The 14,944-nt window shown below is 42.1% G+C and overlaps 1 protein-coding gene across 1 annotated transcript; it reads left to right on the forward strand.

Annotated features, from left to right (window-relative positions):
• Window positions 1-3,423: 3,423 nt before the first annotated feature.
• On the forward strand, window positions 3,424-8,979 carry Krt1 (keratin 1). The gene is made up of 9 exons (XM_004872697.3): window positions 3,424-4,076; window positions 5,055-5,269; window positions 5,590-5,650; window positions 6,057-6,152; window positions 6,318-6,482; window positions 6,612-6,737; window positions 7,250-7,470; window positions 8,030-8,064; window positions 8,154-8,979. Exons 1-9 carry the CDS (start codon window positions 3,492-3,494, stop codon window positions 8,498-8,500), a joined length of 1,851 nt encoding a protein of 616 aa, XP_004872754.1. The 5' UTR covers window positions 3,424-3,491; the 3' UTR covers window positions 8,501-8,979.
• The last annotated feature ends 5,965 nt before the right edge of the window (window positions 8,980-14,944 follow it).

Genomic DNA, 14,944 nt, shown 5'->3' on the forward strand with positions numbered 1-14,944 from the left:
ACATGGAGCAGAAGGGAGAAATACATTCACACTCAAGGGGTGGTGGACTGAAAACAGACTCAGGATGAAAAGCTCAAGGCTTGAGATCTTTGGGGTCCCAGAGCATGATAGTGGAAAGGGGTTTGAAGAGAGTTGCCAGGGCAACTGAAGGTCTTACAGGGAAGAGAAAAATAGAAGTGAGCTGGGATCACGGAGAGGAAAACAGAAGGGTTGAACAATGTAGGCAAAGCATGGTCGGGGGAGAAGGGTCACGTCATGAAGCTGGGTGGTAAGGTGAACATGGAAAGGTGTAGGTGGTGCAGGCAGTGAAGGCAGCCCAAGGATGAGAGGACATTGTTCTGGAGTTGGACAAGCTTAGTATGTCAATTTCCAGATAAGTGACCTTAGGCATACATTTTAATCTCTATGAGCCCAAGCTGTCTTTTTTTTCTAGAATGGGCCTAGTAACTACCAGCTTGAGCTTTTCTTGGTGATGCTCAAGTGAGATGTAGCTCCTAATGTGTAGTTGGTACCTTGCAGATGTTAGTACCTCTTTGCTTTCTCATTCTGTCTTTGTGTGGTAAATGCAGAGTATATACATAAGGCAATAGTGAGGGTGTGTGGATCACACTTTTGCTCCACATGTGATTTTCAATATCCTCATGCACCTACCAGTTTTAGGGACAGCAAAGGAAATGATGAAGTTGATTAGCCAACACCATTGCCACTGCAACCCTACTGGGATGCCTCAAAAGTGAGCAGTGATAAGGAGTTTGATTCAGTAATTAGAGGATTCCCAGAAATCAATCATATGGGCTGGACAAATTTTGTTTACTTCCTTGGGCTCATGTTCTTTTCTGCTAAGCAAGTTAGATGGTATGGCCTTTGAGCACTCATGGATGGGAATATTCTGTGATTTTCTGCACTCATTTATAGGAACTAGTCCCAATGACTTGTCTTTGCATCTCTTTTCCAGTGTAGGAGGAAGATTACTGGAAAACCAAGGGTCTAATTCCAGATGTGTCTTTTCCTAGCTGAGGGTAGAATAAATCTCTCTGAGCTTCAGTTTGTATAATCATTTGGAAGTAGCTTTATGGCCTAATTCTTAGGGCTCTTGTAGGAATGGTGTTTGTGTACGTGCTTGGTGGAGGTGAATTGTGCAGATGTAAGCTGGTGGTGATTTTCATGCCTTCTTGTTCTTCCTAGTTCCCGATTTTCTGCCTTCTCATGATAACTCCTAGAACATGTTTGAAGCTCTGTAAATTGTCTGTCAATTGCTTGACTATTGCCTCTTTTTCTCTCTGTCAGTTTCTTAGTTTGGAAGCACAGATCACTGCAAAGATCTGATTTTGCTTGGCACAAATGTGCACACCAACCTGCATGCATACACATATGCACACCCTTCCAAAATGCTAGAAGGAATCGATTGTACAGAATGATATGTCTCATAGGGAGTATGCTGAACTAAAGGAATTTTGATTGCCTGTCACAAGATGATTAAGCAACAGTTATTATGCCAAGATCATCCCAGTCCCATTGTTCCCAAGACCTGGATTACTCATTCCCAAAAGAGATGATTGGTTTAGCAGCCTGAGGATGTTAGTGCTAGGATGGAGTCCCAAACAACAGTGCCATGGAGATGGAGGAGGGAAGGGGAGTAATAAAGAGATGAGGGTCACTTTTGGAGGAAGGTATATGGCAAATGCTGTGGGAAGAGAGGAGGAAGCTTGGTAGTGAGGAAGGAGTGCAGAGGAAAACATAGTGTCTTGGCTCAGAGCCACAGGACAGTGGGGACAAATGGTCTTCGTGAACTTCCTTCTCTTGCAGATCTTGCATTCCAGAGTGGACACTTTCCATGCAAGTCTATGACTTGCTGCTCACAGAGCTGCTTGCATCCAGCTAAAATTAGAGTAGCCATCTCTCCACTGCCTCTTTCATTCTGTGTTTATATGCAAGCTTGGGGAGTATGCTAGGCTTTTAAGAAGTCTTCAAATGAAAGTGTATGTAGGATTCTGGTCTTTCCAGATCTCAATGCCACTACTCTCCATTAATATTGATCAAATGATGCTCTCCAGGAAGGCCCTAGGGTTTCCTGGCCCATTGCAAAGCATGCTGGGCCCTCTCACATGGAAGCAGCATCTCCCTGAACTCTGCATCTCTTTTCAGAGTGAATTAAGAAACATTTTGCAAGTACCTGTCTTAGCCAGCCCTTCTGTCCTCAGAACCCTCCACAGAAGAACAGCTTCTGGCTTTACCTACAGCAGGCAGGGAGACTGAACTCAGTTGCTATGCTGTTTACAACATGTGGGGTAGGGTCTTGCATACTGTATATAGATAACTATCCTCAGTTCAAATCCCAGTGGTGCCATTTTGTATCTGTGTAGACTTTGGCAGGCTTTTCACAGCCTGTGCATCAGTTTTTTCATTTTAAAAATGAAACTTGTGAAAATTGAGTCAATACATATAAAATATGTAGAAGAGTGCCTAGTTGGGTTTTGATATTACACTACCACCACTGCCACCACCGCCACCACCATCATCATCATCTTCAGTATTATAATCACCTCTAGAAATGATCAGATCAGGTTTTCAAAACTCCCAGTAATGTCCTCCCTTTAAACCTACCCTCATCTTTCTTTATTGTCCAGTGTGAGGCTTAGACAACTGGAAACTCCTTTACTTTACCAAATGTATCACATATCTACTCATCTCATTGCTCCACGTGCTTTTCCACTGGCTTTTGCATACCACTCACTGGTACCTGATTTCTGTTGTTGGTGTCTTGTCTAATTTCCACCCTGATCTGTCTTTGGAGAAAAGGAATAACTGGAAAACTTAGAAGAGAACATGTCTTTCCCTTCTGGTTCTTCCAGATCATCTACTCATCCTTTTTGTTTGATGACAGCTCCTTTTCCTTCAACAAGTCAATGCAGTACATTTCTAAAAGCTGGCATTAGAAACATTTAATTTTTCTAGTTGTTAAAGCTCTAGCCTTTGTCAGGAGATGTAACTTGGTGAGCTTTGGGGCTGGGGGCGGGGCAGGTCTTAGAGCTGGGTCAAGAGAGCTCCTTCAGAGATGCAAATGTAGAGCACTGCACCTGCTGCTCCTAGCAAGGTTAGTAGCTTATATGGACAAGGCAAAAATAGAAACTCGCATATCTTTATGACAGCAATTATGAAATCTTTCTAAGAGACAACAGGTAGCAGATGCGGGGTCCTATTTTCCAAAGCCACAAATGCTTGAATAGAGATCTCATTTGATAAAATGATTACCACACTAGCCAATCTTGCCTGCACAGCAATTTTAAGAGCCCATCCTGGGAGCTAGGTGTGTATGTATTATCTTGTATGGCTGCAGGCAACCAAACCCTTTAGAGGCACTGCATCTCCGCTGACTCTGGAGGACCAAGCCCAATTTCCCTGTATATAAGGGAAAGTCTCAGGTCTCAGGACAGAGGAGTGTTTGGCTTCTTCCCTCTCTCTCCTTTGCTCCTACTTCTTTCTAAGTCAACATGAGTCGGCAGTGTAGTTCCAGGTCTGTGTGCCGGAGTGGTGGAAGGGGCTTCAGCTCTGGCTCTGCAGGGCTGGTCAGCTTCCAACGTAGATCCACTAGCAGCTCTGTGCGCCGCAGTGGAGGAGGTGGTGGGAGATTTTCAGGAGGATTTTGTGGGAGTGGAGGAGGTGGTGGTGGTTTTGGAAGCAGGAGTCTTGTTAATCTCGGTGGCTGCAAGAGCATCTCCTTTAGTGTGGCTAGAGGAGGTGGTCGTAGTGGTTTTGGTGGTGGTAGTTTTGGTGGTGGTAGTTTTGGTGGTGGTGGCTATGGTGGAGGTAGTTTTGGTGGTGGTGGCTATGGTGGAGGTAGTTTTGGAGGTAGTTTTGGTGGTGGTGGCTATGGTGGAGGTAGTTTTGGGGGTGTTGGATATGGGGGCGGTTTTGGGCCTGTCTGCCCCCCTGGTGGCATACAGGAAGTCACCATCAACCAGAGCCTTCTGCAACCCCTCAATGTGGAGATTGACCCTGAGATCCAAAAAGTAAAGTCTCAAGAAAGGGAGCAGATCAAAACACTCAACAACCAGTTTGCCTCCTTCATTGACAAGGTGAGTTTATTTGCTCAGTATTCTAGGAGAGCTGTTCCTGTTTCTTCTGAGATTCAAGCAGCAAAGACATGTTGGGGCTTAACATTACATTTCTGTGTTTGGACAGCTAAAAAGATATTTTGTGGAATGGGCTTCTAGGAGATATATTGGAAGTACGCTTTGAAATGATGCTAATATCTGAACTTCCTTGGACAGCAGGGTTTGTGATTGATTTAAGCATGGGTCAGTTTTGATGTTTACCTTTAAATGTTCCTTATTTAGTTCTTGAGCTGAGTTGACACTCTTGGGCTGAACGAAGAAAATAGAAATGAAGCTAACAGAAATTTCAAGTGTGCAAATGAGAACTGAGCCATAAAAAGGGAACTGAATGCGAGAGTGGCTTGTGCTGGTTAGCAAAAGCAATAGAGTGAGTCAGTGCCAAGCACCTTTTGCTGTCGGGGGGGAGGTCTGCCCTCTGAGAATTTTACATTGGTACCAGGTCAGGGTGCAGATTTTTTTATACTAATAATTCCAAGCATCAGTTCTGGAAGAACATTCAAACCATTTTTCACTTTTCTGCTTAGTGATGAATAATGTTAATCCAAAATTATCCACTATAAATTTCAAGTTCAATCTGGGATTTTTTTCCAAAGTAATTTTTAACTGTATATATACCCAGGCAATGAAAAGTAATTCTTATTGGCTAGCTACCAAAAAAAATTGGAAGGTAAATCTCTTAAATAGCATATATATTTTCAAAACAGAATTGTATATATGCTTGGCTATTGGTATTGCATAGCTACTTCCTTTTAATGCTTCACTGAATTAAGAATGAGTTGGGTTTTGTTTTGAAGAGGATGCTAACTTGACCTTTCTATTTTTCTGTTTGGCATGAGTAGTAAATAGAAATTGATGTTCTTTTTCAAATGAGACACTGGCCTTGCTCGGTGGCCATGGAACCCCATTGCTGCACCAGGGTAATGGGTCTTGTGCTTTTAGGTGCGATTCCTGGAGCAGCAGAACCAGGTGCTGCAAACAAAATGGGAGCTGCTGCAGCAGGTGGACACCTCCACAAGAACCCACAGTTTAGAGCCCTTCTTTGAGGCTTATATCAGTGACCTCAGAGGGAAAGTGGACCATCTGAAGAGCGACCAATCTCGGATGGACTCAGAACTGAAGAACATGCAAGATATGGTGGAGGATTATCGGAACAAGTAAGGAAATCTGGCTGGGTAGTTCTTGACTCTTGCTGTAAAAGATTTCCAGAGAGGGATAAGCTAAGAATATGTAGTAGTATGTAGCTATGTCATCCTTAGGTTAGAGGCAAATAAATTTGACATTTTCAGAAATCTTCATCTTTTCAGAAGGTAAAAAATAGTTTAGGGATTTTCATCATTCAGAAGAAGCAGGTGGCCCAAATGTCATATTTTGTAATAGAAAGACAAGGACAGCAGTGCTCCTTTTAGTTTAGAATCCTGGGCTTCAGATCTCCCTTCCCCTAATCACTCTTCTAATCATTTCTGCTTTCCTGCAGGTATGAGGAAGAGATCAACAAGCGCACAAATGCAGAGAATGAATTTGTGACTATCAAGAAGGTAAGTGAATTCTGTAGGTTGGAATTTAGCTCTGAAATAAATAATAGAAGAGGGTCTCCAATTATAAGCAGAAATCCATGATGTGGAGAGCCAGGTAGTGGGACTGCTGAATATCTGGAGCAGAGTTGTTCGCTCACATTACCATGGACCTAATCTAGCTGCTCAGCTTCTCCATATTTCTCAGCATTTCCTGTAGGAAGCAGGGAGACAAGTTCTCAGTGAGACAGGGAAGTTCCCTGGATTGTGATTCCAAAAGGGAGGGCAATCCAGGAATTGTGATATATCTGGAGCCAAAAGGAGGGCAGTAGAGCTCAAACTCCACTTCTACTTAGAAAACACTTTCATAGCTAGAGAGAGGGATCCATCCTGGAAAGAATAGCCTTCATGTTATCCTTTGTTCCTCTAGGATGTGGATTCTGCTTATATGAACAAGGTGGATCTTCAGGTCAAAGTTGACAACTCGAGGCATGAAATTGAATTCTTAACAGCACTCTATGAAGCAGTGAGTACTCTAATTTCAACCAAGGCCACCTAACTGGACTCTTTGAGCCTAAACCTACTGCTCTCCAGAGGAATATGAATATACCTCCCACCCCCTGAGCTCTTTCTCTGTTCATGTAGTTTTTTGTTTTAGCACTATGAATCATTGACCTATTATATCCTATAGGAGTTATCTCAGATGCAGACTCACATCAGCGAAACCAATGTCATCCTGTCCATGGACAACAACCGCAGCCTGGACCTGGATAGCATCATTGCTGAAGTCAAGGCCCAGTATGAGGACATTGCCCAGAGGAGCAAAGCTGAGGCTGAGGCCCTGTACCAGACCAAGGTCGATGCCTGACTGCCTAACTAGTTCCCCTAGAATGTCTCACCTTGATATTCTGTACTATCTCTTATATTTTGTGCCTGAGCATGCAGGGTCTGCCCCCATCTAACTCACATGACTTACCATCTTTAGTATGAAGAGCTGCAGATCACTGCTGGCAAACATGGTGACAGTGTGAAAAACTCAAAGATGGAGATTGCTGAGCTGAATCGAATGATCCAGAGACTTAGATCTGAAATTGATAGTGTCAAGAAGCAGGTACTTTCTTTCCCTGTCTAGAGCTCAGCTGCATGGAATAGGGTAACCATCAGACAATGGGGAGGCTTTTCTAGTTTGAAGTCTTACACTTCATACCAAGGTGAGATATTACCCTCAATTTCTTTGGTGACTATGCTGATTTCCAGAATTTAGCTATTATATGGAATTTTCTTAAGAAAAATTTGTGAAAATGACATAATAGAGAAAGATGCAATGATCAGTATGAATGATCTAGCCCATGACCAAAGTAAGACTTCAGAGTTGAAGGCAGAAAAGGCAGCAAGGAGGTAAGGGGCAGAGGAACCTTGATTCAGAGACAGGAGAGGATGCTGCATCACCGCTAAGGTGGTGGAAGGAAGTCAGCAGGGTGATGTGCTATCCAGAGGTGAAGTGGTCCTGCAGGACTCAGTCTATTGGCTCTACCAGGTGGGAGATGTGATTTGCAATGGGAAGGTCAAGGTGAGGGTTAGGTAATCTGAACAGGTGTGATATACTCTTTTCTCCTTTCTCAGATCTCCCAGGTGCAGCAGTCCATTAGTGATGCTGAGCAGCGTGGTGAGAACGCACTCAAAGATGCCCAGAACAAGCTGAATGAGCTTGAGGATGCCCTGCAGCAGGCCAAGGAGGACCTGGCCAGGCTGCTGCGTGACTACCAGGAGCTCATGAACACCAAGCTGGCCCTGGACATGGAGATCGCCACCTACAGGACCCTCCTAGAAGGAGAGGAAAGCAGGTGAGCGAGGCAGCTAGATTGCTTCTTAGGGCTTCCTTCCTTGCAAGCTGGCTATTACTGAAGACACAGCCATCAGACTGCTGCTTCTCCTGGGTTTGGGGAAATGAAAAGTACGCAGGGAGGAGCAAGGACTTGGATTCACTCTGGGGCCAGAGTCCCAAACTTAACTTTCAACTTTTCTTTTCTTTCTTTTTCTTTTTTGTCTCTTCTCTCTTCCCTTCCTTCTCCCCGGCCCCCTTTCTGCCCTCCCCTTTCCTTTCTCCCACTGGAACATTTCTATTTGAGATGCAGCAATGCATCTTTCATTTGGCTTGGCTCAGATGTCATCTGACATAAGGTCCAAGCCTTTAGAGGTAGCCTTTATGAGCGATTTCTACAATTTTGTACTCATACTGAGAAAGATGAGAGGTTTGGGAGGCCAGAGGGCCTGGAGCAGATGTCAGACCGAGTAAACTGGGGGCTCCTCAGCTGGGGAGAGTCTTGGGGGCAGCCGAGACGGTGTGAGGAAGGGGCGTGAAGCAGCAGTATTCTGAGGTATTTTTTTAAATAAATCCTACAGGATGTCTGGAGAGTGTTCCCCCAACGTGAGCGTGTGTAAGTACAAGTTGATTTCTCAGGGGCGTGGCCGGATTTTGATGGGGTGGAAAGGGTGGGATTGAAGATGACCGAGTCTCTCTTTGCAGCTGTGAGCACCAGCCACACTAGCATCAGTGGAGGCAGTGTCCGAGGCGGCGGAGGGTACAGCTCTGGAGGCGGCAGTTATAGCTCTGGAGGTGGTGGCGGCAGCGGTGGCTACAGCTCCGGAGGTGTCAGCTACGGTTCTGGAGGTGGAGGTGGTAGCTACAGCACCGGAGGCAGCAGTGGGGGACGCAGGGGTGGCTCTGGAGGGGGTGGTGGCAGCTCTGGCGGTCGGGGGAGCTCTGGAGGCAGCTTTGGCTCCTCTGGAGGCCGCGGATCCAGCTCTGGGGGCCAGAAGACCTCTAGTGGCAGTTCTAGCATAAAATTTGTTTCCACCACTTATTCCAGATAAATACGCTCTCTATTCCATTAGCTCTCCCTTTCCATCACCACTAAATAGGGTTGGCAAGATCAAGGCTTTAGCCTTATTAGAGAAAAGAGCTGTGGTTAGACACACCAGTTCATCCAATTACCCTTGCTCTTTCTTTTCTGCTCTGCTCTCAAAAGAAGTTTTCAGGCCAGTGGCAATCTCATTCTCTGGCTATGGCCCTGCTTTGTGCTTTGCCTGAGAAACAGTTCAGCACTACCATGACACAAGTGACAATTCAAAGAGCCTCCTTCTTCCAGCCAGAGGAGGACCATTAGACCCAGGGCTTCTCTGCCATGCTTAGAGCAATGCTCTGGCCAGCTCCTCAGTATCTTGTCTCTTGCAGCAAGCTCTGTGCTGTTTTGGTTTTGTACATAAGGTTTATGCAAGTTGTTTGTCTCTCACGGAGAGGCATTCAACTCCCCATTTCCTTGTTTTGCTCCAATAAACTGCATTTGAAAGTATCAGCCAGTCTCAATCTCTCTTGTTTATGGCACTTTCTCTGGATGGGTATTTTGTGGTAGTGAATAAAGATGCTAGAATGACATGGCATGTGGGGGAGTTGGGGCACATAAGCCTGAGCTGAGGGGGAGGCTGATTGGGCACCATTTAACCAGGGTGGAACCAGGGTTCAAGCTCTTTCTCAGGGATGGGACGGCCCTGCAGAAATGGAGAGACTGGGGTGGCAGGTTTTATTTATCTGAGAAGGTATTCTTGAAAAGGGGAGTGAAAAAACAGGTTGGGAGGGAGGAGTTAGGCATTGTGAAGAAGGGAAAGTATTGCGTGGAAAAGCAATCGTCCATGTGGAACAGCCAGTGATTAGAGGGGGCTTGAAAATGCAGGGTCTGAAGCTGCTGCAGCAGAAATACATACTTTTCCCGGGGAGTTCAAGAACCCAGAGTGGTAACAGAGAGTTGGATATGACAGTTTCCCTGGCTACCACCTAAAGTGCTACTTAATATAAGAAGTAGCCTTGTTGACACACAGGCTGAACTTATGAAGTAGTACAGGGAATAGCACAGTGACCCAAAGGATGGGCATTTGAATTCAGATTTATTTGCATTTGCATCTTGCCACCATCACCTACTAGTTATGTGAAAATGGGCAAGTTACAGCCCTCTCTGTATCTGAGTTTCAGTATCTCTAAAACAAGGATAATAAAGTCATCCCAATGGGAATTACTGAGAGGATTGAATAAGATGAATGAGTGTGGCTGAGAATATAGTACACACTCAGTAAGTGCCAATTCTAATGACAAAGGTGGTAGTGATGAAGATGAGTTGGTTATTGCTACATTGGTTGCTGGACTCCAGATAGCTCAGAGATGTTCTCCAAAGAAGGGGTAAACATCAGCTTCCCAGCAGTTCTAGCCAATGAAAAAAGTCAGTCATCTTCTCTGAGGATCATTTTTCTTAGTTTCTAATTAGAAAAAGTTTTCCTAGTTTCATGTTCAGCCAGGGCTAAGAGGAATAGGAGGTGTAGGATGAGGTCTATCCTTCCTTCCTAGTCATTTGTTCTGTAGGGTTCACCATTCCACTGCTTTCTTTGTGTCCTGACTGAGAAACTCAGAGTACCTTGACTGCTCTGTGATACAGCCAGCTGCATGTTTTCCCCTGCACACTTGTGCTCAGTTGGTGCCTTGAACATTCCCCAGAGCTGATAAACTTGTTTATGTTGTTGCTTGAAAACAGAGAAGTTAATCCTAGACATGTAGAAACTAGCTTCTGCCCCAAATCAAATTCTTTAAGCCCTTATGTAAAACTCCATAACTTGTCCTGCTCACTGCTGATATTCTAGATGGATGGTTGTCTTGTTGTACATTGTAAGAATGCTGCTGGTCCTCCTTTATATAATTTAGACAGATTACTCTAGTGTTTAGTGCTGTTTTCTTTGGAATCCAAACTGCTCCCATCTTGGCATCATTTTAGGTACTCCTTTCTGAAAGTTTCCCTGATGACACTTTTGGTTTGATTTCAGCCATGGGTTCAGCTAAAAGAAACATCTTCACCAGATTTGTTTCTGTCTGGAATGATGTGAGAATTTGAAAAGGAGTAGAAAGAATAAAGAATTTTGGTTAGAAAAATGGGAGTTTAACCCACTGTGATATTTAAAGGGCAGACAAAGAAGATAACTCACAATTTATAGGACACGTAAGTCTTTGGAAAAATCACTTGACCATCCTGAGTCTCAGTTGTCTCTTAGTGAAATTGACGGGAGAATATTTACCTCTAGATATCAAGAAGATAAACCACATAATGTGAAAATATTTTGTAAATTGTGACAGTATATACAAATGTAGTTAAATGACATTAAAAAGGAGTGATCAAGAAGTAAAAGAAGGTGTTTGGCTATCTGCTCAGGACCTCCAAGGACAGCTCTGTTCTCTATGGCCCAGACACAGGTCTATAGAGACATGAAATTGATTTGGTTAGTGCACCCAAAGTTGAATATGCTCCTGAGGACTAGTTTATGTGAACCAAACATATAAGAGGAGGGTGTGACAACAAGAATGTCCATGCATTATCTTGTTGGGAGAACCTATATTTTCAGTGTTTGAAATATCAGAGCCTTCTCATCTTATCAAGATGCCTAGGAAACTAAATTAGTCACAAAAGGTGGTTTGGTGCTTGCGGATTTAGAACAATGGGAATTAGGTGACTGACATTGAGAGAGATGATTTACCCTCATCCATGAAAGAGCTGATCTCTGAGGCCAGTCATTCATGGATGAATGAACAGTGAAGTATTATTGTACTCTGCCCTCATTTTCTAGATTCTTTCTTAGGTTATACTTTTATTTAGTGACACTTCGGTATTAAGGATACTCCTACTCATGTTGTTTGGAGTTGGAGTTTCCTTGGTAAGGTCAGATATGAAACAGAGACTGATACAGTTTACAGTGAATCTTATCAAGGGTTGCCAAGTTCCCAGAACTAATGAAAGCCCTGTGTAAGTCATTTTACAATAAAGAACTAAGTTGAGCAAGATCTTGTATTTGAATACATCAATATTAGAGTGATTCTAAAGGAAAAATATAGCAGAAGGAAGCTCTCCCGCAGCCATCCCACGGTCCTAGGGCAGAGAAGCTCAGCCGGTCCAGCACCCAGAAGGAAGCTCCCCTGTAGTCATCCCAGGCTCCTAGGGCAGAGAAGGTGAGCCCCCACCTCGTGGAAATGAGAAGACATGTAAACAAACTTCAGAAACAGACTTCTGGATCACCTACAGCAACCTCAAAGGGAAATGAGATGGAAAAATCTGATACTCGACCACCTGGACTCTCTGAACTGGCAACAAAAGAGGATCTGGGAAAAATGAAATCAGAAATAATTACTCAGATAACAGCAAAGATTTTGCTCATGGTGCAAGACATGATTAATAAATCTAGAGAGGACACAGATAAAACAATAGAGGACCTGAGGAACATGATGGAATCCCAACATAGGAAACAAATAGAATCCATAAAACAGATGCAAACAGATTTCCAAGAGATTAAAAACTCCATCAAAAGTCTACGCAGCAGAATGAACCAATGTGAGGATAGAATTTCAGATATAGAAGAAAAGATTGCAATTAGTGAGGAGGAAAAGAAAAATTGCTTTAAAATTGTAAGGGAACACAAGAAATCAATCCAGCAGCTGCTAGATGATACAAAGAAGAATAACATAAGACTGATTGGAGTCAATGAAGAAAGAGGAGAGAGTGCAGATGACATAAAAAAACTCTTCGCGGAAGTGATGGCAGAAAACTTCCCAAGTAGGGGAAGAGAACTTGACATACAGATAAGTGAGGCATATAGGACTCCAACTAGCCTTGATCAAAAAAATCTACATATAGCATATAAGAGTTAGGATTCCAGAAATCCAACAGAAGAACAAAATTCTACAAGCAGTGAGAGAAAAAGAAACAAATTACATACAAAGGAAAGCCCATCAGAATCACAGCAGACTTCTCAATGCAAACCCTCAAGGCAAGAAGAGCTTGGCGTGATGTATTTCAAGCCCTAAAGGAAAACAGCCTCCAACCCAGACTGATGTACCCTGCCAAACTATCTTTCAAAATTGATGGAGAAATAAGATACTTTCATGATAAAGAGCACCTGAGGAACTTCATGAATATCAAACTGGCACTCCAAAAAATTTTAGACAATACCCTAGGAAAAGACAATGAGGATCATAACCCCTGGAAACCCAGCAGAATGAATCCATTGGGCATGACAAATTAAACACAAAGGGGGAGAATCCAACAAAAAGAAAAAGTCATGACAAGGCTTTTATAACTTTTAACTTCATCTCCCTAATAAGTGTATAATTCAATCTTGTTATTGCACTGATTAGTATTTTTCTGATTCTAGAGTTGCACACCTTTCCTTGTGCTATACTGGCTATTTATCATCTTCTTATGTCTACAATTTAATTGGGTTGTCTATTAGTGAGCTCTAAGAATTCCTTATATATTCTGGTCATAGGTTACATGCATTATAAATATGGTCTGTTTAAGGACTACTTTTCATTTTAATGATGTCATTTAAAGTGGTAAATTTTGATGGAATCTCATTTATCAATTTTTTTCTTTTGTACATCATGTCTTTTGTATCCTAGGTAGTTCTTGTCCACCCTGAATTCATAAATATTTTCCCTTATAATTTCTTCTTAAAGTTTTATACTTTTAGGCTTTCTTATTTAGGTTCACAGATCCCTTCAAGTTATTTTCAAGTATGGAAAAAAAGGGTTGAGGTTAATTTTTTATATATGGATACCAGGTGTTCTAGTGCCATTTGCTGCAAACACTATCTCTTCCTCGGCTCTTGAATTGAAATTATATTCTATAAAATGCAAACGTCAAATAATCTTTCAAAACTCAGTGGACCATATATGTGTGGTTCTATTTCTAGATTCTCTGTTTTATTTCAATGATCTGTATGTCTTTCCTTACACCGACACTGCCTTGATTACTGTAGCTTTAGAAGAAGTCTTAAAATTAGGTACTGAATGTCTTCCAACACTGTTTTTGTTTTTTTGTTTATTTTAACTTTTCTAGGTCCTTTGTACTCCTACATAATTTTTAAATTTCAATATCCAATTCTTCATTTATAGCAAGTATACACAGACCTGAATTTTTATATATACCTTGTATTTTCTAATCCTGCTAAATTCAAGTACAAGTTCTAGGGGCTCCTAGAGATTTCTTAGTATTTTCTCTGTAGATGATCATTTCATCTACATATAAAGATTTTGCTTCTACCATGCCAATCCTATCCTAGTTGTGTCATTTTATTGCCAGACTATTTTGGTGGGGCCTAGGTTTCAAAGTTTAATGGACAGGTAAAGAGTAAGCATATCTGCCCTTGTTCCCCACCTTAAGGAGAAAGCATTGTATCTTCTCCATTCATATAAGGTGTTCTCGCTGGAAGTATGGAGTACATGTCTTTAATCTGTTGAGAAGGTTCTGCTCTACTTCTAGTCTCCTGATAGCTTTTATGACGAACAGCTGTAGAATTTACTCCAATACTTTTTCTCCAACTAGTGACAGGATCAGATGGCTTTTTCCTTTTCTCTGATAAAATGATGACTTTTGGGGGTGGATCTTCCTTCCAATGCTGAACCAACACTGCCATCCCTATAATAAAACCACTTTCTACATCCTGCCAGATCTGACTTCTAATAGTTTGTTTTGTTAAACAAATTTCTATCTATGTTCATACTTTTTTCTTCTATTTTCTTTATCCAGTTTTAGGATTAGCACAATGTTGTGTTCCTAAAATGAGGGGAGAAGTGTTCCTTCTTTTTTCTGCTTTAATTGTTTGATATAATCTATCAGTTAAAATGTTTATGAGCCTGCTGTTCTCATATAGGTAGGTTTTCAAGCTAGGAATATGCTTTCTTTAATAGGTGCTATTCAAATTTTATATTTCTTCCAGAGTTAGTTTCATTAATTTGTCTTCCAAGTTACTTCTTAGAAGTTTTCAAATTTATTTCAAAAAAGATTTTTGTAACATGCTTCCTATATCCTTTTAAATTCTGTAAAATCTGTGGTAATGTCCCTAGATCTTGATATTGTAATTTAAAAAATGTATAACTGATATTGTGTAACAGGAAGAAAAGGTCTAAAAGAGCAGGGGAATTGGGAGGTGTAGGGGAAGGGAAAAAAGGGAAAGGAAAAAATATGAGAAGGGGAAATAAATGGAAGGAAGGTCTTTGCAAATAGGGAAGGGTAGTGAGGGTGAAGGGAGGGCAAGGGAAGGGGAAAAAAAATAAGAACCAAGAGACTGATGTAATGGTACAAGATCCCAATGATGAATGTAACTGTATTTTATACCAAAAATGTACCAATAAAGTTAATGGGGAAAAAAATACTAATTATTGATAATTTTTCCAAGGCCCACCTAAATGCCAGGACTATCCTTAAGACAAGAAAGCTCTCTTTTGTGTTC

The sequence above is a fragment of the Heterocephalus glaber genome, unplaced genomic scaffold (assembly GCF_053883595.1).
Source record: "Heterocephalus glaber isolate CG9 unplaced genomic scaffold, H.glaber_assembly_v1.0 deba00001060, whole genome shotgun sequence".
Taxonomy (NCBI): domain Eukaryota; kingdom Metazoa; phylum Chordata; class Mammalia; order Rodentia; family Bathyergidae; genus Heterocephalus; species Heterocephalus glaber.

Coding starts and splice junctions, on each gene's coding strand:
- Krt1 (XM_004872697.3), top strand. CDS start 3,492: ATGAGTCGGCAGTGTAGTTCCAGGTCTGTGTGCCGGAGTGGTGGAAGG. Junction 4,077..5,054: donor TTGCCTCCTTCATTGACAAG/GTGAGTTTATTT, acceptor TTGTGCTTTTAG/GTGCGATTCCTGGAGCAGCA. Junction 6,483..6,611: donor AGGCCCTGTACCAGACCAAG/GTCGATGCCTGA, acceptor TACCATCTTTAG/TATGAAGAGCTGCAGATCAC.